Genomic DNA, 26,651 nt, shown 5'->3' on the forward strand with positions numbered 1-26,651 from the left:
GGGAGACTTTAACTTCCCAGATATAGACTGGAGGACGAGTGCAGGTAATAATAATAGGGCTCAGATTTTCCTAGATGTGATAGCTGATGGATTCCTTCAGCAAGTAGTTGCTGAACCGACTAGAGGGGATGCCATTTTAGATTTGGTTTTGGTGAGTAGTGAGGACCTCATAGAAGAAATGGTTGTAGGGGACAACCTTGGTTCGAGCAATCATGAGCTAATTCAGTTCAAATTAATGGAAGGATAAACAAAAATAGATCTGTGACTAGGGTTTTTGATTTCAAAAGAGCAAATTTAAAAAAATTAAGGAAATTAGTTAGGGAAGTGGATTGGACTGAAGAACTTGTGGATCTAAAGGCGGAGGAGGCCTGGAATTCCTTCAAGTCAAATTTGCAGAAACTATCAGAAGCCTGGACCCGAAGAAAGGGGAGAAAATTCATAGTCAGGAGTTGTAGACCAAGCTGGATGCGCAAGCATCTTAGAGAGGTCATTAAGAAAAAGCAGAAAGCCTACAAGTAGTGGAAGATGGGAGAGATCAGCAAGGAAAGCTACCTTATTGAGGTCAGAACATGTAGGGATAAAGGGAGAAAGGCCAAAATCCATGTAGAGTTGGACCTTGCAAAGGGGATTAAAACCAATAGTAAAAGGTTCTATAGTCATATAAATAAGAAGAAAATAAAGAAAGAAGAAGTGGGACTGCTAAACACTGAGGATGGAGTGGAGGTTAAGGATAATCTAGGCATGGCCCAATATCTAAACAAATACTTTGCCTCAGTCTTTAATAAGACTAAAGAGGATCTTAGGGATAATGGTAGGATGACAAATGGGAATGAGGATATGGAGGTAGACATTACCATATTTGAGGTAGAAGCAAAACTCAAACAGCTTAATGGTACTAAATCGGGGGGCCCAGATAATTTTCATCCAGGAATATTAAAGGAATTGGCACATGAAATTGTAAGCCCATTAGTAAGAATTTTTAATGAATCTGTTGTACCATATGATTGGAGAATTGCTAACATAGTTCCTATTTTTAAGAAAGGGAAAAAAGTGATCCGGGTAATTATAGGCCTGTTAGTTTGACATCTGTAGTATGCAAGGTCTTGGAAAAAATTTTGAAGGAGAAGGTAGTTAAGGACATTGAAGTCAATGGTAAATGGGACAAAATACAACATGGTTTTTCAAAAGGTAGATCGTGCCAAACCAACCTGATCTCCTTCTTTGAGAAAGTAACAGATTTTTTAGACAAAGGAAACGCAGTGGATCTAATTTACCTAGATTTCAGTAAGGCATTTGATACCGTGCCACATGGGGAATTATTAGTTAAATTGGATAAGATGGGGATCAATAGGAAAATTGAAACGTGGATAAGGAATTGGTTAAAGGGGAGACTACAACGGGTCCTGCTGAAAGGTGAACTGTCAGACTGGAGGGAGGTTACCAGTGGAGTTCCTCAAGGATCGGTTTTGGGACCAGTCTTACTTAATCTTTTTATTACTGACCTCGGCACAAAAAGTGGGAGTGTGCTAATAAAGTTTGCGGATGATACAAAGCTGGGAGGTATTGCCAATTTAGAGAAGGACAGGGATATCCTACAGGAGGATCTGGATGACCTTGTAAACTGGAGTAATAGTAATAGGATGAAATTTAATAGTGAGAAGCGTAAGGTCATGCATTTAGGGATTAATAACAAGAATTTTAGTTATAAGCTAGGGACACATCAATTAGAAGTAACGGAGGAGGAAAAGGACCTTGGGGTATTGGTTGATCATAGGATGACTATGAGCCGCCAATGTGATATGGCTGTGTAAAAAGCTAATGCGGTCTTGGGATGCATCAGGAGAGGTATTTCCAGTAGGTATAAGGAGGTTTTAGTACCGTTATACAAGGCACTGTTGAGACCTCACCTGGAATACTGTGTGCAGTTCTGGTCTCCCATGTTTAAGAAGGATGAATTCAAACTGGAACAGGTACAGAGAAGGGCTACTAGGATGATCCGAGGAATGGAAAACTTGTCTTATGAAAGGAGAGTCGAGGAGCTTGGCTTGTTTAGCCTAACTAAAAGAAGGTTGAGGGGAGATATGATTGCTCTTTATAAATATATCAGAGGGATAAATAGCGGAGAGGGAGAGGAATTATTTAAGCTCGGTACCAATGTGGACACAAGAACAAATGGATATAAACTGGTCAATGGGAAGTTTAGACTTGAAATTAGACGAAGGTTTCTAACCATCAGAGGAGTGAAGTTTTGGAATAGCCTTCGAAGGGAAGCAGTGGGGGCAAAAGATCTATCTGGCTTTAAGATTAAACTCAATAAGTTTATGGAGGAGATGGTATGATGGAATAACATGGTTTTGGTAATTAAATATTCATGGTAAATAGGCCCAATGGCCTGTGATGGGATATTAGATGGGGTGGGATCTGAGTTACCCAGGAAAGAATTTTCTGTAGTATCTGGCTGATGAATCTTGCCCATATGCTCAGGGTTTAGCCGATCGCCATATTTGGAGTCGGGAAGGAATTTTCCTCCAGGGCAGATTGGAAGAGGCCCTGGAGGTTTTTCGCCTTCCTCTGTAGCATGGGGCACGGGTCACTTGCTGGAGGATTCTCTGCTCCTTGAAGTCTTTAAACTACGTTTTGAGGACTTCAATAGCACAGGTATAGGTGTGAGGATTTTTGCAGGAGTGGTGGGTGAAATTCTGTGTCCTGCGTTGTGCAGGAGGTCAGACTAGATGATCATAATGGTCCCTTCTGACCTAAATATCTATGAATCTAAGAGGTGAGCGCGCCCCATCACAGCACCACAGAAAATCACATGAGGAAATTAATAAATATGTATTCAGTGCAGGGTTTGGTGTGTAATAAAGAAGGCTGGAGCCACACATTGAATGATGAGAATTAAAAAAAAGAAAAAAAAGAAACCCATTCTCTGAGCATTATTGATCCTGTACACTCATAGACAGGTGTCCTGTGGAAAAATATGATCATGTAATTAAAGACTGTACCATAATGCATATGCACCAGGGGACCAAATTAAGGTCACATGGGCAACCTTAATGCTGGCATTTGCAAACTTTCTGTGTGCTTGACTTTGCAACCTTAGTGTTTTTTTAAAATAGCTCCGTTGTATGTAATATTTTTTGAAATGAAGGAATTACCTCTGTTCTCATGAATGTTTTCATTCTCACTCCAGTTAATGAAAACTGCACTGGTCACGCATTCTTTGAAAGCCTTTCTCAATAGTTAATGTTCATAGAGACACCAGAGCATTCTTTCGGCTATTAATCTGAAGATAATAATAGGCCCATTTCTTAAGTACACACAGAAGAAGGAGAAGAAGAAATACTGGCTGTGACACTAAATGAATTGTCTTCCTCCATGCCCTTGTAACCTAGGGCATGTAGTGCAGGCTGGCAGCCATTGCGTTACAGATTTAAAAGTGCTGGAATCTCTCAGTTCCGTAGCATGTTGCCTGATGGATTGGTGAGTAATGTACTTGAGGAGTGCATTACCAAGCCTCAGACTAATGGCTAGCTGTTGCCCATGGCTCTTGCTACAGATCATTCATTGTGCTATTTATAAGCTCTCTGCCAGTCTGTGTCTGGCACTTATGCTGTCTGTGCTGAACACCACCTGTCTTCCTGCTTAACCCCAGGAAAGTATTTCCCAAGTTTTCTCATGACTGATAGGCTCCATTGCACCTTAGCCTCCTGTTTTCTACTTTCTTCTCACACGCACTTCTGGAGACTATGGTAGAGGATGGGAAATAAACCTGCCACCAGCTCTTTCCAGGATATATTCACGCAATTTGGTGGGAAATTTGTATCCACCAAATTTCCTTTTTCAAGGAGAATGAAGTTCCAGAATACAAAGAAAAATCTGAGGGAAAGGGACATCATGTGTGGTGTGTCTGAATATAGTTTCTGAGAAAGGAACTGGCCCCTCTCTCTTTCTCTCTCTCTGATGGCTTATCAACTAATTACATGCTCCAGTGCAGCCTGGTAGAAATGCCTAAATACAGGCACCAGCATATACCTCTTCGGTGAGAGAACTGTGGCATATGTATAGCCAAACCTGATGACAAACCTGCCTCCATTTCTGGGTTGAATTTTGTTGTATCAAGCAGATGTTATGTGTTTGAACCTTGGATGTTCTGAATGAGTAACCCATAGAAAATATATTCCTGAGTATTGACCCCTGCCTGGTTTCCTTTTCTTTTCTTTTTAAAAATTGTAATGCCAGCGAGGCTCCCGAGGACAGCATAGGAGATGTATGTCTCTGTTCCTCCCCCAAGGAGATTCCAGCTTCCTCACGCTGCCCTGTTGTGTAGTCTCAACCTGATGTGGAAGAGGGATATTCAGTGTGAAAGCATCCTGCGTTTCCATGGCTCATTACATCCTCGGTGCCTTAGGGCATGTCTACACAATCCGCAGCAGCGAACCTCGACAGACTTGGGTTAGCAAGACTCGTGCTAAGACTCTAAAAACAGCCATGTAGGCAGCACTCGAAGCTGCAGCTTGGGCTCTGGTGCCTAGGGAGGGAGGAGGCGTCTGAGCCAGAGTTGCCGTTTCCCAGCGTGCTGTGTGAATGGCTGTTTTTAGAGCACTAATGCAAGCCCCGTTAGCCCATGTTCGTCAGCCCAGGCTGGGAGGCTCGCTGCTGCAGGCTGTGCAGGCATGCCCTCGGTGTGTCAGCAAGCATGCCAGTGAGTGCTGCTGGTGGGGTTGAGAGTCCAGCTGGACTGAGACCCCTCCCAGCTCATTTCACAAAGGCCACTGAACGGCCTTCAGAGGGTAGCAGCTTTCAGTCATTACCGGTTTGAACTGGAGACCTGGAGGTAAAAAGCTGTAATATCTCATTTCCAGTCACCTGAGCCATCCAGTGCCCCTGTTGGTCTCTGTCGCAGGCCTTTCTGAACCAGAAACTTTAACTCTTGCTCTGCTGGCCTGTGCTCTCAGGCTGTGTAATCATACAGTAAGTTGTTATAAAGCTAAACTTTTGAACTTTAATTTCTTTCTGCCCAGCCTATGGAGGGGAGAAAAGCCTACCTTCTAAGGAGTTCCTCCCAGAGGGAGGATCACTGTTGTTTGTCTACTATTAAAACTGCATTAGGGAACCAAAATGGTGTAAACAACGTAAATGCATAAAAATCCTACAATATATAAAAAGTTATAGGACTAGAGACCTCCCTGACTGATCAAGAAATGTTTTATTCCACCCATAGAAATATTTTACATTTTGAGGGGGTAATTCTAATTACCTTAAAGTGTTTTGGGCTCCTAAGTATAATTCAATGGTAAGAGAAGGTTTTCTTTTCAGTGAGGGCTATTTTCTTTGTGTTCTCCTACAGATATACTAAGTATAGTATATTGCCCTGAGCAGAAAGCAAATCCTGGTTCTTTTCAACCTTCTCATTAATTGTGCAACCAAAAGTCTCGAAGCACTTTGCACATAGAAACCAGGTGAGGGATGTGGAGAGTTAGACCAAAAGAAACGCCATTAAAATGAAAATTCCCAGTATGTATTGTCAGTCAGATTATTTGCATGCTCTTTTGGAACATGCTTCCGGTAATAGTCATCACTCTATTATTTCTCCTGACCGCTCTTTCTGTCTCTCTGTTTTCCTATACAAAATCCGACAATGGCTTATATTTAACTGAGAATATTCTTTGCTTGCTTCCCTGTCTTCTTGCTTGAGTTTTCTTTCTTTAACAAGCATAACAGCATGCTGCTGTATCTTCAAAGAGGAAATTAATTCTGTCCGCAAAAGGGTCAAGTGCTAGAAAGTGCATAGCAATGCAGTTTGCATGGCAGGATACAGAAGATATGATGCTAATAAGATTCTAAGATGAGAACAGCAGACTGGCTCTAGGGATTCAGATGAAGCGTTCTGTAAATTTTAAAAGAAATGGTCTCCAAAAACTAATGATGTCTGCTTTCCAATTCATTAGTAATGTGGAGCGGGGAGATGGGAGTGAGAAGCGGGCCATGCTTTGAAATATCAAAATGTAACGAGGATGAAAACAGTGAGAGCTCATCTCACTGGGGTCATAAAACTGAGAGAAGGAGGCAGGCTGTAGGGAAATGTAGTCAGTGTCGAGGGGGAAGGGAATTGTACCATGGTAGACTGTATGTATATTTACATGCAGTCACTGTACCAATGTAGATACAAAGTTCTTATGCTGAAAAAGTGTTGCAATATTTATAAGACTTTTTTCAGTTTTCCTGTTTAAGATTACTTACTGTACAGAGTGTATGAAGGATTCTAAAAACACAAGTGAATTGTCTTAGCATATTTACAAACGGCTTTTGGTAAACCTTGCCCTTCACCTTTTTGCATTGTGTGCACGAAACTGAGTAACAAGAACCTGAACCTTGTTTGTAGTTAATAGTGGGAGAAAACCCCTCCGGCAAAGCCTAATGACCCAAGAGCAATTCTGAGCTCTTCTCTGTAATATCTGCAGAGACTGTGCCTTTCCAAGAGCTGTCTGGACACATTGTGTGACCTTGCTGCTTTACATCATTAAGATTTCCCATTACTGGGATAGTGTTTGCATGGAGGTGCTGTTGTGCAGATATTCTGCCGGAGTCTCTCTCCTGGATGCAGAGTTTGTAGCTGACAGAGAAAATGTCTCTCCGCTTGGACAGGTTTCAGAGCTGGGAGGTGTGCAGCAGAAGAGTTTAGCTGTGGCTTTTATTTTGACAAAGCTCTTACATTTTGCAGAGCGAGGTTAAGGTTTTCCTCCTATCTTATTTTATCTGTGTGATATTTTCTAATCTGCCCTCTAACCCTCAGTGACGACTGGCGAGGTTCTGGGGGAGCAGAGTGTGCCTCAGAGCCTCTCCACCGTCACTAGTGCTCTCAAGCCACTGGGCAGACTGAGTGGCTCAGTAGTGCTCAGCCGCAGAGTCCTTCCCGTGGCAGTGGCTCAGAAGGGCAGGCCCTGGGGTGCCAGATCTGAGGCCTGCACCGTCACGGCCACTGCTCTGAGACTGACAGCCTTGGCAATTGAAGTGCAATCATGCTCTCAGATGCAGTGAGGTGTGCCTGCCATATCCACTGTGTTGGCCTCAGTAGTCCTCAACACTCAGTTCAAGCTTTGGTTTTGACTCTGGCAGGTCATTTCTTCACCCGCCGTGAAAGTGGGTTATCTGTTTGCTCTACTGTACTTCACTGAAGCTTCTGCTGCTCTGGAGGTTTATTCTTAAAGTGTACAGATCCCAGAACTCAATTGTGTGATTAATTTTGGTCATATCATCTCAGCACCAAGCCCTACTCCAGATAATGAATCTTTCTTCTTGGCAAAGGTCAGGTTTCAAATCCACGTATAACAGGCTGGCAGTGTGTGCCTGCAACACTGCCACCCTATTGGTTGGTGTGTTTCCTTGGTGGAAAAGGTTTCAGTGGGTCCTGGTGGTTTACTGAGGTGAGTGAGGAGCTGCCTTACCTGAATATCAGAGAATGGGAGTGGACTTCTGAGAAGAGAGGACCTGGGGTCTGTGGAGAAAGTTTGGGTGAATTGTTGTTACTTTATTACATCCAAAGCCCAGGAAGTGGGGGAACTTAAACTGTGTTTGCAGAGCAAGTTGAGAAAGGTACCTGCTCATATGGTGGTTATAAATGCTGCACATTTCTCTGCCCAGATAAAAAGTGAGGTTTTTCTGGGCTGGAAGAAGATCATAGAATATCAGGGTTGGAAGGGACCTCAGGATGTCATCTAGTCCAACCCCCTGCTCAAAGCAGGACCAATCCCCAACTAAATCATCCCAGCCAGGGCTTTGTCAAGCCTGACCTTAAAAACTTCTAAGGAAGGAGATTCCACCGCCTCCCTAGGTAACGCATTCCAGTGTTTCACCACCCTCCGAGTGAAAAAAGTTTTTCCAAATATCCAACCTAAATCTCCCCCACTGCAACTTGAGATCATTACTCCTTGTTCTGTCATCAGCTACCGCTGAGAACAGTCTAGATCCATCCTCTTTGGAACCCCCTTTCAGGTAGTTGAAAGCAGCTATCAAATCCCCTCTCATTCTTCTCTTCCACAGACTAAACAATCCCAGTTCCCTCAACCTCTCCTCATAAGTCATGTGTTCCAGTCCCCTAATCATTTTTGTTGCCCTCCGCTGGACTCTTTCCAATTTTTCCATATCCTTCTTGTAGTGTGTGGCCCAAAACTGGACACAGTACTCCAGATGAGGCCTCACCAATGTCGAATAGAGGGGAACGATCACGTCCCTCGATCTGCTGGCAATGCCCCTACCTATACATCCCAAAATGCCATTGGCCTTCTTGGCAACAAGGGCGCACTGTTGACTCATATCCAGCTTCTCGTCCACTGTCACCCCTAGGTCCTTTTCCGCAGAACTGCTGCCGAGCCATTCGGTCCCTAGTCTGTAGCGGTGCATGGGATTCTTCCGTCCTAAGTGCAGGACTCTGCACTTGTCCTTGTTGAACCTCATCAGATTTCTTTTGGCCCAATCCTCCAATTTGTCTAGGTCCTTCTGTATCCTATCCCTCCCCTCCAGCGTATCTACCACTCCTCCCAGTTTCGTGTCATCTGCAAACTTGCTGAGGGTGCAATCCACACCATCCACCAGATCATTTATGAAGATATTGAACAAAACCGGCCCAAGGACCGACCCTTGGGGCACTCCACTTGACACCGGCTGCCAGCTAGACATGGAGCCATTGATCACTACCTGCTGAGCCCGACAATCTAGCCAACTTTCTATCCACCTTATAGTCCATTCATCCAGCCCATACTTCTTTAACTTGGTGGCAAGAATACTGTGGGAGACTATGTCAAAAGCTTTGCTAAAGTCAAGGAACAACACGTCCACCGCTTTCCCCTCATCCACAGAGCCAGTTATCTCATCATAGAATGCAATTAGATTAGTCAGGCATGACTTGCCCTTGGTGAATCCATGCTGACTGTTCCTGATCACTTTCCTCTTCTCTAAGTGCTTCAGAACTGATTCCTTGAGGACCTCCAGATCAGTGGTTTTCAAACTGCAGGTCGTGACCCAGTATTGGTCACCGGACCATTAAAAGTCCCGTCTGCGGTGCTGCCCGGCTAAGGCAGGCTAGTCCCTATTTGTTCTGACACCATGCTGTGCCCCAGAAGTGGCCAGCATGAGGTCCGGCTCGTAGGCGGGGGGGCCACGGGGCTCCGCATGCTGCCCCCACCCTGAGCACTGGCTCCACGCTCCTAGAAGGCGGTGCCTGTGGGTGAGAACCACGCGGAGCCGCTTGCGCGCCTCCACCTAGGAGTCGGACCTGCTGCTGGCCACTTGCGAGGCGCAGCGCGGTCCATGGTGCCAGGACAGGCAGGAAGCCTGCCTTAGCACCCATGCTGCACCGCTGATTGGGAGCCATCCGAGATAAGCCCATGCCCCAATCCCCTGCCCCATCCCTTAGCCTCCCCAAACCCAGAGCCCTGACTGCCTGCTGCATCCCAACCCCCTGCTCCAGCCCAGAGCCCCCTCCCACACCTGAATCCCTCATTTCCAGCCCCACCTCGCAGCCCTCACCCCCGCACCCCAATCCTCTGTCCCAGCCCTGAGCCCCTCCCACACCCCAAAACCCTCATCCCCAGCTCAGTTGGGTCACAGGCATCAACAGTTTTCTTCAACAGGGTCACCAGAAAAAACGTTTGAAAACCACTGCTCCAGATGACCCTAAAGCAAGCCCTGGCATCTGACTTCACTCTTAGGATATGGCTTTTGTTGTTTTTTCCATTCGTTTCCCTGTTTCCAGTTAACATAATCAATCCTTCTTTATGGACTTTTCTATGAATTGTGAGGATATCGCCATGTGTCAAATACTGCATTCTTTCACCTTCTCTCCTAAGTGAAATGCTTCCTTGGAGAGAGGAGATGGGGAATTTATTTCCCCAGGAAACCTCAAGACAGATGCAGCAACAATTTGCTTTGAAGTTCAGTGGAGCTCCTGCGTGTTACCCAGTTTTTCAGCTGGATGATTGAGGCCCAAGGATATTAGACTGACTTGCCTAAGGTCATACAGTGTGTCAGTGGAGCATACAGAAGCAGGGCTGCCTGGCTGTTCTATAAGGTACAACCTGTGTGTATCCTGACTCTCTTGGGCCATATATAAACATAGGGAAAAACAGCAAAAATTTGGATGCCCTTTTCGTCAAAGAGCTTGACCAAGACTGAATTTGCAGTGGTAGTTTGATGTGTCAAGCTCCCTTTATTCTACTGATGAGAGTATTACTTTCTGATTTGCAGCCATTTGCTGCTGGACAGTTGTTTCCAAACTTCTAATGCTGGTTGAATCTAAAAGATGAAAAGGCAGTAGTATCTGCTGGAGAAGCTAGACAGTGGTTTCTGGAGACCAGCTGAAGTTTGCAATGAAAAGGGACTAAAACTGGATGAAAGGGTTGCAATATTACCGCAGAATAATCTTTCTATATTTGGCTTAAAAGGAAGAATAAACATCTTATACCCATAAAGCACATATGTTGCTTTCTGCAGCACTATACGAGTATGCTCTTGCATATGATTTGTTTATCATATGATATCCTGTTTGTCAGAGGGTGGAGATGGATGGCAGGAGAGAGGTCACTTGATCATTACCTGTTAGGTTCACTCCCTCTGGGGCACCTGGCATTGACCACTGTCGGCAGACAGGATACTGGGCTGGATAGACCTTTGGTCTGACCCAGTATGGCCATTCTTATGTCCTTCTGACAGTGGCCAATGCCAGGTGCCCCAGAGGGAATGAACAGGACAGGTAATCATCAAGTGATCCATCCCCTGTCACCCATTCCCAGCTTCTGGCAAACAGAAGCTAAGGACACCATCCCTGCCCATCCTGGCTAATAGCTATTGACGGACCTATCCTCCATGAACTTATCTAGTTCTTTTTTGACCCCTGTTATAGTCTTGGCCTTCACAACATCCTCTGGCCGAGTTCCACAGACTGACTGTGCGATGTGTGGAAAAAATACATACTTTTTTTTTTGTTTAAAACTGCTGACTATATATTTCATTTGGTGACCCCTAGACCAAGAGAACATCAGTCCCTAGAATCAAAATCAATTCAAGTCAGCACTAAGGAAAGTAACCCTAGCTACTGCATTCACTGTGGACAGCTCTAGGAACTCTCTGAGGCTGGCAGTGAGAGCCAGGGCAGCTAACTCTGTCCAGACCCATAACGCTGGTTTATGCTCTAGACTCATAAACTTTAAGGTCAAATTTTGTCTAATTTCTAGCTTAAATTTATTGATGGCTAGTTTATATCCATTTGTTCTTGTGCCAATATTGGCTCTTAATTTCAATAACTCCTGTCCCTTCCTGGTGTTTATGCCTCTTATATATTTATAGAGAGTAATCATCTCTCCCCTCAGCCTTTGTTTTGTTAGGTTAAACAAGCCAGGCTCTTTAAGTCTCTTCTCATAAGGTAGGTTCTCTATTCCGCTGATCATCCTAGTTGCCTTTCTCTGCACCTGTTCCAGTTTGAATTAATCTTTCTTAAATGGGGGGACAGAATTACACACAGTATTCCAGGTGAGGTCTCACTAGTGCCTTGTATATTGGTAAAAAGAAAAGGAGTACTTGTAGCACCTTAGAGACTAACCAATTTATTTGAGCATGAGCTTTCGTGAGCTACAGCTCACTTCATCAGATGTATACCGTGGAGACTGCAGCAGACTTTATATACACACAGAGATCATGAAACAATACCTCCTCCCACCCCACTGTCCTGCTGGTAATAGCTTATCTAAAGTGATCATCAGGTGGGCCATTTCCAGCACAAATCCAGGTTTTCTCACCCTCCACCCCCCCACACAAATTCACTCTCCTGCTGGTGCTAGCCCATCCAAAGTGACAACTCTTTACATAATCAAGTCGGGCTATTTCCTGCATAAATCCAGGTTTTCTCACATCCCCCCCACCCCCATACACACACAAACTCACTCTCCTGCTGGTAATAGCTCATCTAAACTGACCACTCTCCAAGTTTAAATCCAAGTTAAACCAGAACATCTGGGGGGGGGGGGGGGTAGGAAAAAACAAGAGGAAACAGGCTACCTTGCATAATGACTTAGCCACTCCCAGTCTCTATTTAAGCCTAAATTAATAGTATCCAATTTGCAAATGAATTCCAATTCAGCAGTTTCTCGCTGGAGTCTGGATTTGAAGTTTTTTTGTTTTAAGATAGCGACCTTCATGTCTGTGATTGCGTGACCAGAGAGATTGAAGTGTTCTCCGACTGGTTTATGAATGTTATAATTCTTGACATCTTATTTGTGTCCATTTATTCTTTTACGTGGAGCCTGTCCAGTTTGACCAATGTACATGGCAGAGGGGCATTGCTGGCACATGATGGCATATATCACATTGGTGGATGTGCAGGTGAACGAGCCTCTGATAGTGTGGCTGATGTTATTAGGCCCTGTGATGGTGTCCCCTGAATAGATATGTGGGCACAATTGGCAACGGGCTTTGTTGCAAGGATAAGTTCCTGGGTTAGTGGTTCTGTTGTGTGGTATGTGGTTGTTGGTGAGTATTTGCTTCAGGTTGCGGGGCTGTCTGTAGGCAAGGACTGGCCTGTCTCCCAAGACTTGTGAGAGTGTTGGGTCATCCTTTAGGATAGGTTGTAGATCCTTAATAATGCGTTGGAGGGGTTTTAGTTGGGGGCTGAAGGTGACCGCTAGTGGCATTCTGTTATTTTCTTTGTTAGGCCTGTCCTGTAGTAGGTAACTTCTGGGAACTCTTCTGGCTCTATCAATCTGTTTCTTTACTTCTGCAGGTGGGTATTGTAGTTGTAAGAAAGCTTGACAGAGATCTTGTAGGTGTTTGTCTCTGTCTGAGGGGTTGGAGCAAATGCGGTTGTATCGCAGAGCTTGGCTGTAGACGATGGATCGTGTGGTGTGGTCAGGGTGAAAGCTGGAGGCATGCAGGTAGGAATAGCGGTCAGTAGGTTTCCGGTATAGGGTGGTGTTTATGTGGCCATTGTTTATTAGCACTGTAGTGTCCAGGAAGTGGATCTCTTGTGTGGACTGGACTAGGCTGAGGTTGGTGGTGGGATGGAAATTGTTGAAATCATGGTGGAATTCCTCAAGGGCTTCTTTTCCATGGGTCCAGATGATGAAGATGTCATCAATATAGCGCAAGTAGAGTAGGGGCTTTAGGGGACGAGAGCTGAGGAAGCGTTGTTCTAAATCCGCCATAAAAATGTTGGCATACTGTGGGGCCATGCGGGTACCCATAGCAGTGCCGCTGATCTGAAGGTATACATGGGTCCCCAAATGTGAAATAGTTATGGGTAAGGACAAAGTCACAAAGTTCAGCCACCAGGTTAGCCGTGACATTATCGGGGATAGTGTTCTTGACGGCTTGTAGTCCATCTTTGTGTGGAATGTTGGTGTAGAGGGCTTCTACATCCATAGTAGCCAGGATGGTGTTTTCAGGAAGATCACCGATGGATTGAAGTTTCCTCAGGAAGTCAGTGGTGTCTCGAAGGTAGCTGGGAGTGCTGGTAGCGTAGGGCCTGAGGAGGGAGTCTGCATAGCCAGACAATCCTGCTGTCAGGGTGTCAATGCCTGAGATGATGGGGCGCCCAGGATTTCCAGGTTTATGGATCTTGGGTAGTAGATAGAATATCCCAGGTCGGGGTTCCAGGGGTGTGTCTGTGCGGATTTGATCTTGTGCTTTTTCAGGAAGTTTCTTGAGCAAATGCTGTAGTTGCTTTTGGTAACTCTCAGTGGGATCATAGGGTAATGGCTTGTAGAAACTCGTGTTGAAATCCATTACAATCTACATACCACACAGACTATGCTGACAGCTTGTGCCACACGCTCTCAAAGAAACTGCGGAATCACCTGATCAAGATCCTCTACAGCAAACAGGGAAAGATTAAGAATGAGCTCTCAAAAATGGATACTCTCATAAAAAACCAACCTTCCACACAAACTTCCTCGTGGCTGGATTTTACTAGAACTAGACTAGCCATTTACAATGCACACTTTGCTTCTCTACAAAAGAAAAAGGACACTAAACTTTCTAAACTACTACATGCTACAAGGGGCTACTGCAATGGTTCCCTCAACCCACCTAGCAATATTGTTAACCTATCCAACTATACTCTCAGCCCAGCAGAAGCAGCTGTTCTATCTCGGGGCCTCTCCTTCTGCCCCTCCACCCCCACGAACATGATACAGTTCTGTGGCGACCTAGAATCCTATTTTCGACGTCTCCGACTCAAGGAATATTTCCAAAATACCTCTGAACAACATACTAATCCACAGAGGTCTCCCTACCAACACTACAGAAAGAGGGATTCTAGATGGACTCCTCCTGAAGGTCGAAACAGCAGACTGGACTTCTACATAGAGTGCTTCCGCCGACGTGCACGGGCTGAAATTGTGGAAAAGCAGCATCACTTGCCCCATAACCTCAGCCATGCGGAACGCAATGCCATCCACAGCCTCAGAAACAACTCTGACATCATAATCAAAAAGGCTGACAAAGGAGGTGCTGTTGTCATCATGAATAGGTTGGAGTATGAACAAGAGGCTGCTCGGCAGCTCTCCAACACCACTTTCTACAAGCTGTTACCCTCTGATCCCACTGAGAGTTACCAAAAGAAACTACAGCATTTGCTCAAGAAACTCCCTGAAAAAGCACAAGATCAAATCCGCACAGACACACCCCTGGAACCCCGACCTGGGATATTCTATCTACTACCCAAGATCCATAAACCTGGAAATCCTGGGCGCCCCATCATCTCAGGCATTGACACCCTGACAGCAGGATTGTCTGGCTATGTAGACTCCCTCCTCAGGCCCTACGCTACCAGCTCTCCCAGCTACCTTCGAGACACCACTGACTTCCTGAGGAAACTTCAATCCATCGGTGATCTTCCTGAAAACACCATCCTGGCTACTATGGATGTAGAAGCCCTCTACACCAACATTCCACACAAAGATGGACTACAAGCCGTCAAGAACACTATCCCCGATAATGTCACGGCTAACCTGGTGGCTGAACTTTGTGACTTTGTCCTTACCCATAACTATTTCACATTTGGGGACAATGTATACCTTCAGATCAGCGGCACTGCTATGGGTACCCGCATGGCCCCACAGTATGCCAACATTTTTATGGCGGATTTAGAACAACGCTTCCTCAGCTCTCGTCCCCTAAAGCCCCTACTCTACTTGCGCTATATTGATGACATCTTCATCATCTGGACCCATGGAAAAGAAGCCCTTGAGGAATTCCACCATGATTTCAACAATTTCCATCCCACCACCAACCTCAGCCTAGTCCAGTCCACACAAGAGATCCACTTCCTGGACACTACAGTGCTAATAAACAATGGCCACATAAACACCACCCTATACCGGAAACCTACTGACCGCTATTCCTACCTGCATGCCTCCAGCTTTCACCCTGACCACACCACACGATCCATCGTCTACAGCCAAGCTCTACGATACAACCGCATTTGCTCCAACCCCTCAGACAGAGACAAACACCTACAAGATCTCTGTCAAGCTTTCTTACAACTACAATACCCACCTGCAGAAGTAAAGAAACAGATTGATAGAGCCAGAAGAGTTCCCAGAAGTTACCTACTACAGGACAGGCCTAACAAAGAAAATAACAGAATGCCACTAGCGGTCACCTTCAGCCCCCAACTAAAACCCCTCCAACGCATTATTAAGGATCTACAACCTATCCTAAAGGATGACCCAACACTCTCACAAGTCTTGGGAGACAGGCCAGTCCTTGCCTACAGACAGCCCCGCAACCTGAAGCAAATACTCACCAACAACCACATACCACACAACAGAACCACTAACCCAGGAACTTATCCTTGCAACAAAGCCTGTTGCCAATTGTGCCCACATATCTATTCAGGGGACACCATCACAGGGCCTAATAACATCAGCCACACTATCAGAGGCTCGTTCACCTGCACATCCACCAATGTGATATATGCCATCATGTGCCAGCAATGCCCCTCTGCCATGTACATTGGTCAAACTGGACAGGCTCCACGTAAAAGAATAAATGGACACAAATAAGATGTCAAGAATTATAACATTCATAAACCAGTCGGAGAACACTTCAATCTCTCTGGTCACGCAATCACAGACATGAAGGTCGCTATCTTAAAACAAAAAAACTTCAAATCCAGACTCCAGCGAGAAACTGCTGAATTGGAATTCATTTGCAAATTGGATACTATTAATTTAGGCTTAAATAGAGACTGGGAGTGGCTAAGTCATTATGCAAGGTAGCCTGTTTCCTCTTGTTTTTTCCTACCCCCCCCCCCCCAGATGTTCTGGTTTAACTTGGATTTAAACTTGGAGAGTGGTCAGTTTAGATGAGCTATTACCAGCAGGAGAGTGAGTTTGTGTGTGTATGGGGGTGGGGGGGATGTGAGAAAACCTGGATTTATGCAGGAAATAGCCCGACTTGATTATGTAAAGAGTTGTCACTTTGGATGGGCTATCACCAGCAGGAGAGTGAATTTGTGTGGGGGGGTGGAGGGTGAGAAAACCTGGATTTGTGCTGGAAATGGCCCACCTGATGATCACTTTAGATAAGCTATTACCAGCAGGACAGTGGGGTGGGAGGAGGTATTGTTTCATGATCTCTGTGTGTATATAAAGTCTGCTGCAGTCTCCACGGTATACATCTGATGAAGTGAGCTGTAGCTCACGAAAGCTCATGCTCAAATAAATTGGTTAGTCTCTAAGGTGCTACAAGTACTCCTTTTCTTTTTGCGAATACAGACTAACACGGCTGTTACTCTGAAACCTGTATATTGGTAATAACACTTCCCTATCTCTACTGGAAATACCTTCCCTGGTGCATCCTAGCATTGCATTAGCCTTTTTCACAGCCACAATCACATTAGCAGCTCATAGGCATCCTGTGATTGACCAATACACCCATGTGTTTCTCCTCCTCTGTCACTTCCAAATGATACGTCCTCAGTTTATAGCAAAAATTCTTGTTGTTCATCCCTAAGTGCATGAGTTTGCACTGTTAAATTTCATTCAATTTCTATTACTCCAGCTTTCATGGTCATCCAAATCTTCTTGTGTAATATTCCTGTCCTCCTCCGCATTGGCAATACCTCCCAACTTTGTGTCATCTGAAGGTTTTATTAGCACGCTCCCACTTTTTATGCCAAGGTCATTAATGCAAATGAAAAACTATCCTTGAGGAACTTCACTAGTAACCTCCCTCCAGCCTTTCAGCATGACCATGGATAGACAGTGGAGAGTTATTCAAAGCAAATCCTCCTATACATCCTTCATCTTCTCCAGCCTGTAACCAGAGCACTTTTCCATCTATGCATGAAGAGAAAATGTAGCCTTTATTCTTTGATGCAGGATCTTGCTGCTGTTACTTCTGCTTTTGTTACTCAGATTAGGGGGTTGTAATGCACTCTACATGGACCAGCCAGAAAATAAGCTGGAGCAGAAAGTGTCTGCCCACTTATTAACTAGGGTTTCTGACCAGGACCGTGTTGCACCAGTGCTCTGGGCTCCAGGCTGGCTGCCAATGCATTTCCGACTAGATTTTTAGATATTGGTGCTCACCTATGAAGCTCCAAATGGTGAGGGACCTGGTTACTGAAAGGCACACTTACTGTCACGTTGGCCATCAGCAGCTGCGCTTCAGGCTGGAGTTCCCTTGTTATAACGGGGGGGAGCTGCCAGCAGGGCATTCTCCGTGTGAGACCCTTTGGAACTTGCGTCCCCCTTGGCTGCCAGAGCCCAGATTTGTTAACCTGCCAAGTCCATCTTTTTTCCCAGGCTCCGAAGGAGGGGGTGCGGGCGGGGTTTCAATGTATTTTGTTATCCTGTTTTTAGCTGGTGCATATTTAGTGCATTTTATTATTGTGAATTACCAATTTAGGGGAGCGGTGCTATTTGTGGAAATTGTCAGTGGTGAATGCTGGAAGTTTTGGCTGTTGGGTAGGGGCATTTTAGTCCTTTTGGAATGTGAGAGCTTGTTCATGGCACTTTTGCACTGTGGACTTAACACATTAGCTGGATATAGCTGCTAAAATGATCAGCAGTGAAATAACTAATACTGTTGACTTTTAAAGTGGTATCTTTAGGTTACAGAATTAACAACCCATTATGCCAAATGGGATAGCGCACACTTTTCGGGACACCATTTTGCGTTATCTATAGAATCAAGACACAATTCTGGATTGATTTACACTTGATGTACATTTTAAAAGTCTCCTCAAAACCATGGGGCTAGAAACACTGGTAAAATTAGAGATTCTGGAGCACAATGCTGTAGCCAGCAGGGAATTTCATGGCAAATTCTGTGGCCGTGGAATTGCAGAACACAGACCTGTTACTAATGCTCCTTTTGCCTCCCTGTTTCCCATTCCGGTGCATTATGCTTTCAGTTTGTATTTCGTAGGTTCTGGAGAGGGAAACTAAGATTCAGGAGCTGCAGGAGATAATCACAGACCTTCACCACGAAATTTCCCGGAAGGACTCGGAGGCAGTCAATCAACTGCAGGAGAAGCACCTTCTGGAGACTACAGTGCAATCCCTCAGGCAGATGGTAAGGGAAAGCTTTCTCTGCACTCCATTGTCTTTGATTGCATTTATTTGCAGTGTGGCCCCAATCAACTCCCTTCATGGTATGGCCCGTCACTTTCTCACCTCTTTTACCTAGACTTTCATCTTTTCCCTGTAGAAGCAGGCTTGAATTTAACTCCATGCAAAGAAAGTATCAGGAGCTATAGCATTCTGCAGCTTGGGCCTTCCCTCTCTGGAAACCTAGGGTCTCATTTTCAGAGGTGCCGAGCAGCCATAATTCCAGATGAAATTTATAGGATCTGCAACTTTGCATCACTGCCTTTGAAAATCAGAGTGTCTGTCATCTTCAGAACACCCCTCATCTTTTCTAGCTTAAACCCCTCCTAGACTATATACATGCTACATAGCCTAATGCGGAGGCTGCTGTGCTTAATAGCCTGGGCACACTCCGTAGTGATCCTTTTGGCAGTGGCCAGGAAGACAATGAGAGTAATGCTGATCGTCCTGGTTTCCTGCAGCAAGAGGGAATTTCCCCATGCTCCTCACCAAGTTAGACTGTTTCAGTACTGCTCAGCCCATCCTTATTTAGTTATACAAAAAGAGATGTGTGTCTGAAAACCCTGGGTGCCCCGCTGCATTAGCCAAATATGTCAACTACTTGCTAACCAAGCATCCCCTCCCCAACAGCCACAGCAACTCCTCAGTAGCAGACCAGATCAGAACGCCCAGTCATCATGCAAATCTTCAGCTCCATCAAGTGCCTTTTTCAAAAGACTTGGCTCCATTCTAGCTGATAATGACAAACCTCAAAGGCCAGAGTGTGAGTTCAAGAGCCTTAAGTTTGCATGTCATGGTGAGGAGGGGTATATGTGCATGCGTGCATGCATGTCATAACAGTATATTTATTTAAGTCAGGTCATTATTAACTATTACTCAGGTGTAATCATAGAGCTGCACAGCACCTCACAGAACAAAGACCAGCTCTGGGCCTGAGTCTGCCCTCCTTACTACCAGATCAAAAGGACTCTACAAAAGATGGGTATTTTACACCCATTCTGCACAGGAATACATGACTGTATAAGCATGAAGAATCAGGCCCAGAGCCCTTGCCCCCAAAGAACACCAGCAGAACACAACGGGTTCTGGGACAGAGAAGACAAATGCACCTTCGCATCAGAGGGAAATCCAGTGCTGGGTTTTAGTTTTTTTTATTCTCTAGTTTTTTTAAGCTTCTGTCACCTTGGGCTTTAGGCAGTTAAATTAGAGCTAATGTATGGTATTGGGCCTCAAGAGACATGGATTGCAGCCGTCTGTTGGCGCTCTCTAACCTCGGGTTTCTAATATTATCACAAAAAGCTTAAATTTGCCAGTGAGAGGAACTTCAGAAATTTGCCAAGATGGTTTGTATGTCTCTGTGGCAGCCATTGTCTTCCTCTCCTGTCCCTGGATCATTGCAAACAAGGTACCTCTTGCACTGCCCATCTTCCTCCTTCCCTGGACCAGCACGCCCAGGACATGTTTTCCACCAGTCACCCAACCCAGAAGTCTTACTAGACAGGCACAACGGGGAGAGACAGGTGAAAGGATTTTCGTGGGAGACCATGCAGGGTAATGGATTAGGCTTGGGGTGGTACTGAATTGTTATATGACCCTGAACAAGTCACTCATCCTCTCTGAGCCTGCATTTCTTCATTTGTACAAAGGAGCTAATAATATTGTGGTACATGGTTACATGTTTGAAGTATCAAGGTCAATGGCGTGGAACTAGACCTCAGGAGTTCACAGCTCCCAACCCTAAGCTCAAGCAATTGGTTAGCGCACAGTACTTATAATGCTGAGGTTGTGAGTTCATGCCTCACCTGGAGCACTGGTTTGGGGGGAGGGATAGCTCAGTGGTTTGAGCATTGGCCTGCTAAACCCAGGGTTGTGAGTTCAATCCTTGAGGGGGCCATTTAGGGATCTGAGGCAAAAATTGAGGATTGGTCCTGCTTTGAGCAGGGGGTTGGACTAGATGACCTCCTGAGGTCCCTTCCAACTCTGATATTCTATGATTTTAGGGAGCCCCATCACTCCTGGAAAAGAAAGCTTACAAAGCATGTGCCATGTGTGCTCTGGGACTTCCATGGAACTCCGGACATGCACGTTAGCCACGAAATGTCCACTGAGCCAAAGGTACCAGGCCCCACCCAGGCTGACAATTAGTAGTTTATAGACCAGTCCATGTTTGGAGTGATCTGATGGAGGCCCTATCTTTGTGGGCAGACTGACTGCCTCTTCCGTTCCTTCTTAGTGCCGCATGGCCCGAGTCCAGTGTCTGGAGCTGATCCTCTCTCTCCTTTCTGCAGATATTCAAAGCTATATATTATTCATGGTGACTGGCTTTGTTCAACGGTCCTTGCAGTGCCAATTTTTATATTCATTTCATTTTGTTCTCATCATGTTTTCAGCTTGCCGTTGATTTTATATTGAATAGATGTTCATTATACAGATTTATCCGGGGGAGAAAGTGGGAATAAGGAGCAGGTTAGGTCCGTTGGGTTTTGGATATCTAGGAAGATGTGGCAATGGTTTGGAGATGGGATGGTTGGGGTTGTGTGGAATAAGCACACTAGATTGCTGTTTCTCGTGAAAGCATCAATACTGAAATAAAGTTGTCATTAGGTTTCAAAGTGAACAAACCAGTGATATTAATGAGGCAATTCATATCTCTTGAAGCTATGGTTTCCAGCTGTCTGCAAACCCCAAAAAAGGAAACTATCTCAGTTTATATTCAGCCCACATTGTTATAGGTTTCCTCACAACCAACAGACTAGAAACATTTCTCTTGGACTGACATCAACTTGACAGCATTTCTCTGCTTGTCTATCTGGAAAATGATTCCTTTTGAACGCCAAAGCTACGCAAATCCAAAATTTTAGGAAATGTTCTAGTTATCAATGGGAAGATCCCTGTTGAATTGGGGGAAAATCAGAAAATTGAAAGAGGGAAATGGGGGAGCCCCTGGCATCTGGTTACTAGAGCTGTCGGCTTAACTATGTTTGTGATTGTCTGTACATCACAGATCTGTTGTTGGAGAGACAAGGTGGGCAAGGTAATAGCGTCTGTTGGTGAGATGGATGCGCTTTCGAGCTACAAGGAGCTTCTACAGGTCTGAGGCTGAAGAAGAGCTCTGTGTAGCTCCAAAGCTTGGTCAAATAAAATCGCTAAAGATGCACTAAAGATTCATATGTCCCTTAATGCTGCAACCACCATTCCAGGGGACATGCATCCATGCTGATGATGGATTCTGCTTGATAATGATCCAAAGCAGCGTGGACTAAAGCATGTTCATTTTCATCATCTGAGTCAGATGCTGTGATAAATAAAGTGGGGGGGTGAGGTAACTCCCTTTGATGGACACCCAGCCAGCCAGTTAGCTGTAAAATCCCTCCTGGTAGCTGTTCTCTACTTGCTTCACCTTTAAAAAGTCCCCCAGGTAAAGAAGAAAAAAGGGTGCACCTGACCAAAAGAGCCAATGGGAAGGGAGAACTTTTTAAAATTGGGAAAGAAACTTTCCCTTTGTCTGTTCTCTCTGGGCTGCAGGGACACGGAGCAGCCATGCTGTAAGCAGGAATGCTACATAAGATTGAACCAGATATGAAAAATTATCTTCCATACCTAGAGGGAATCATTTGGATAGGGAATGTTTAGGTAAACGCGATCAGATTTATTTCTTTATTTTGGCTTGTGAATCTCCTCTGTGCTAACCCCAGATGCTTTTGTATGCTTGTAACCTTTAAGCTGAACCCCCAAGAAAGCTAGTTTGGGTGCTTCATTTTTGGAATTGCTCTTTTTAAAAATCTAGCAAAAGCCTAAATTCCAGATGTATTTTCTTCCTTTTTGTTTTTAATAAAATTTACCTTTTTTAAGACCAGGATTGGATTTTTGATGTCCTAAGAGGTTTGTGCAGATGCTGTTTGATTAGCTGGTGGCAACAGCTGATTTCCTTTGTTTTCTTTCTCAGCTCTTCTCCGGAGGGGGGCGGGGGGTGAAAGGGTTTGAGGGTACCCCACAGGGAGGAATTCCCAAGTGTTCCTTCCTGGGTTCAAGGGGGGTTTTTTGCATCTGTGCAGTGGCAGCCTTTACCAAGCCAAGGTCAGAGAGAAGCTGGAACCTTGGGAGTTTAATACAAGCCTGGAGTGGCCAGTATTACTGTTTAGAATCCTTGCGGGCCCCCATCTTCTGCACTCAAAGTGCCAGAGTGGGGATTCAGCCTTGACAGATGCCACCACCAGAAAGTTGATTTTCTTTTTTGGTGGTTCGGGTTCTATAGTTTCCACATTGGAGCGTTGCTCTTTTAAGACTTCTGAAAGCATGCTCCACACCTCGTCCCTCTCACAGTTTGGAAGGCACTTCAGATTGTTAAACCTTGGGTCGAGTGCTGTAGCTATGTTTAGAAATCTCACATTGGTACCTTCTTTGCATTTTGTGAAATCTGCAGTCAAAGTGTTCTTAAAACGAACATGTGCTGGGTCATCATCCGAGACTGCTGTAACATGAAATATATGGCAGAATGCGGGTGAAACAGAGCCAGGGACATACAATTCTCCCCCCAAGAAGCTCAGTCACAAATTTAGTTAACGCACTATTTTTTTAATGAGCACCATCAGCGTGGAAGCATGTCCTCTGGAATGGTGGCCGAAGCATGAAGGGGCGTACGAATGTTTACGAAATCTGGCACATAAATACCTTGCAATGCTGGCTACAAAAGTGCCTTGCAAACATCTGTTCTCACTTTCAGGTGACATTGTAAACAAGAAGTGGACAGCTTTATCTCCTGCAAATGTAAACAAACTTGTCTGAGCGATTGGCTAAGCAAGAAGTAGGACTGAGTGGACTTGTATGCTGTAAAGTTTTACATTTGTTTATTTTTGAACGCAGTAATTTTTTTTGCCATAATTAGAATCATAGAATATCAGGGTTGGAAGGGACCCCAGAAGGTCATCTAGTCCAACCCCCTGCTCGAAGCAGGACCAATTCCCAGTTAAATCATCCCAGCCAGGGCTTTGACAAGCCTGACCTTAAAAACCTCTAAGGAAGGAGATTCTACCACCTCCCTAGGTAACGCATTCCAGTGTTTCACCACCCTCATAGTGAAAAAGTTTTTCCTAATATCCAATCTAAACCTCCCCCACTGCAACTTGAGACCATTACTCCTCGTTCTGTCATCTGCTACCATTGAGAACAGTCTAGAGCCATCCTCTTTGGAACCCCCTTTCAGGTAGTTGAAAGCAGCTATCAAATCCCCCCTCATTCTTCTCTTCTGCAGGCTAAACAATCCCAGCTCCCTCAGCCTCTCCTCATAACTCATGTGTTCCAGACCCCTAATCATTTTTGTTGCCCTTCGCTGGACTCTCTCCAATTTATCCACATCCTTCTTGAAGTGTGGGGCCCAAAACTGGACACAGTACTCCAGATGAGGCCTCACCAATGTCGAATAGAGGGGAACGATCATGTCCCTCGATCTGCTCGCTATGCCCCTACTTATACATACCAAAATGCCATTGGCCTTCTTGGCAACAAGGGCACACTGCTGACTCATATCCAGCTTCTCGTCCACTGTCACCCCTAGGTCCTTTTCCGCAGAACTGCTGCCTAGCCATTTGGTCCCTAGTCTGTAGCTGTGCATTGGGTTCTTCCATCCTAAGTGCAGGACCCTGCACTTATCCTTATTGAATTCTACATTTGTAAGTTGCACTTTCATGGTAAAGAGATTGCACTACAGTACTTGTATGAGGTGAATTGAAAAATACTATTTCTTTTGTTTTTACAGTGCAAATATTTGTAATAAAAATAATATAAAGTGAGCACTGTACACTTTGTATTGTGTGCTGTAATGAAATCAATATATCTGAAAATGTAAAAAACAGCCAAAATATTTAAATAAATGGTATTCCATTATTGTTTAACAGTGCAATTAATCGCGATTACGTTTTTTAAACTCTTGACAGCCCTAGAGCAAACATGTCGCTTCTAAGGTTATGGCCACTGCATTGCTCGTAACATATAGTCTTGTGCAGAGGCTGCCAATTCTAGGCAGGGCCGTTTTGAGTGCTGATCCCTGTGCGTATTCCATTGTGGGTAGTATCTGCTCCATGTGCCTGAGACGGAGAGTTCTTGCAATTGGTTAGTCTTGTCCGCTGGTCCACGTGTACTCTTCTCATGCTCCTCACTGAGGCTATAAGGGGTGGGGCAGACTGACCACCTCCCCAGTTCCTTCTCAGCATAGTATGGCCTGAGTCGGAACCTCCAGTGTCTGGAGCTGATCCTTTCTCCTCTTCCCACAAATATTCAGTTATATTTTATTCTTCTTTGTTGTTAATTAGTGTTTTGATAGTTCCCAAATTAGTGTTAGAATCCCCACCCCTGGAAACCCTCCCAGCACAGGACTTAAATTGTGCCCTGGATACAGGGCTTCAAAAACTGCATCTCCTGACTCCGCTCTTTCTCAGTCAGTGATGACCACCAGCACTGCCTCTACTGCCTTGAAGAAGCTCATATCTTTGCTAAGTATGGAATCTGCTGCTCTTCTCCCAGCCAAATCTGACAGATGTAAGAACTCCAGCTTCAGAAGCACCCTATGGAGCGCCCAGTGAAGCCCCAGTCAGACCCAGGCCAGAGAGACCCCCTTCTACATCAGAGAGACCCCCTTCTACATCAAGGTGCATGCCACCTCATACTATGCTGGACTTCAGAAGGAAAAGGAGCAGAGGGAAAGACCCTTCATCTGGGCCCTCTCATGAGAGTAAAGGGCGCTCTCACAAACATAAAAGCCAATCCCCTCTAGACCCTCTAAGAGGAGGGATCCCTCCCAGACCCAGTCCAGATTAGGTGAGCCTTCATGCCTAAGCCACAAGGACTTAGGCCCCCCAAGCCTTATGGACATGATCAGAAAGCACACAGGAGCGAGGCTTCTTCTGTATTAGCCTCGGTATCAACTTTGCTGCCTGTGGTACCAACTAAAATGAAACTCTGGGACCTGAGGACCAGGAACTGCTGGGAAACCACCAGATCAGAGGCACATGCGCTGACAGTACGGTCACAGCCCCATAAGGAGCCGCCGTCTACACCTACTGTGGCAGCATGCGACGTCTGAAGGGGCGGATGACTTACCCTGTTCTGGAGGTAGAGCAGAACTGATACTCACAGGGAGATTCTAATACCAGTGAGAATTGAAACGCCTGAGAGAAGTCTGTCGCCCATCCCGTCCACTAACCGTGATGTCCCCTCTGCAGAACCAGCAGCACTGCCGATAGAGCCATATGGGACTTTTTCATTACTGGGCTAGTCAGACATACTGGTGGAACCAGCTTCACCTCCACCTAGAGAGAGCAGCCCAGACAGGGGATCAGGAGTCTCCTGGAACCAGGCTAGGCCATGCAAACATGCAGACCCTCCTTGGGACTGGTGGTACCCCACACCTTGGGGACCATTGCAACCTGCTTTTGAACTCTCAGACTGGCCCTACTGGGGACTTGCACAGTACTTGGAATCTATGCAATCCAACAGAGTCTTACCCACCCCCCTTCTTCAAGGGGTCAACCAGAACCTCCCTGTGAGCCCATGGAAGAGGAGCAAGATGAGCCGGACCCACTGGTACTATCAGTACCAAAAGGAATTATCACTCTCATCATCCAATGAGGAGGTTGCTCCAGCCTCACCATCTCTCCCAGATGATCATAGCCAATTTCAAGAGATGTTACAGAGTGGCAGCAGAACTCCAGATTTCCTTAGAGCAGGTCCAGAGATCTCCACATAAGCTCCTGGCTATCCTACAGCCTACAGAATCCCGTTGGGTCCCTCTCCCATTAAATGAAGCCATACTAGAACTGGCAAGGGCTGTATGGCAAATGCTGGCTACCTATGCCCCTACCCTCAAGGACAGAAAAGCAATATTTTGTCTGGGCTAAGGGAACAGAGTTCTTGTTCAGCCACCCTGAACAAGACAACATCCAAGGGCCATCCCTGTAGGTAAGGAGTCCGGGCATGTAGATCTAAGGGAAAGAAGGTGTTTACATCTGCCAGCCTTCCGTGTAGAATCTCAAGCTATCATGCCCTTCT

At 45.3% G+C, this 26,651-nt stretch overlaps 1 protein-coding gene across 18 annotated transcripts in view; it reads left to right on the forward strand.

The window, feature by feature from the left end:
* Positions 1-26,651, forward strand: part of PMFBP1 (polyamine modulated factor 1 binding protein 1) — a 360,702-nt gene that overhangs the window by 193,630 nt on the left and 140,421 nt on the right. For 16 of the 18 annotated variants that reach the window (XR_012664618.1, XM_048816955.2, XM_075118503.1 and 13 more), the window contains one exon: positions 18,427-18,573. Coding sequence is in view for 17 of the 18 variants with exons in the window: in XM_048816955.2 (XP_048672912.2) it covers positions 18,427-18,573 (147 nt within the window). In the remaining variant the exon portion in view is untranslated. Of the gene's footprint in view, positions 1-18,426; positions 18,574-19,243; positions 19,372-20,608; positions 20,724-26,651 lie in introns of those variants that run through there. The other 2 variants (XM_075118514.1, XM_075118515.1) reach the window with 1 other exon arrangement.

This window comes from Caretta caretta, chromosome 12 (genome assembly GCF_965140235.1).
Source record: "Caretta caretta isolate rCarCar2 chromosome 12, rCarCar1.hap1, whole genome shotgun sequence".
Classification (NCBI taxonomy): Eukaryota; Metazoa; Chordata; order Testudines; family Cheloniidae; genus Caretta; species Caretta caretta.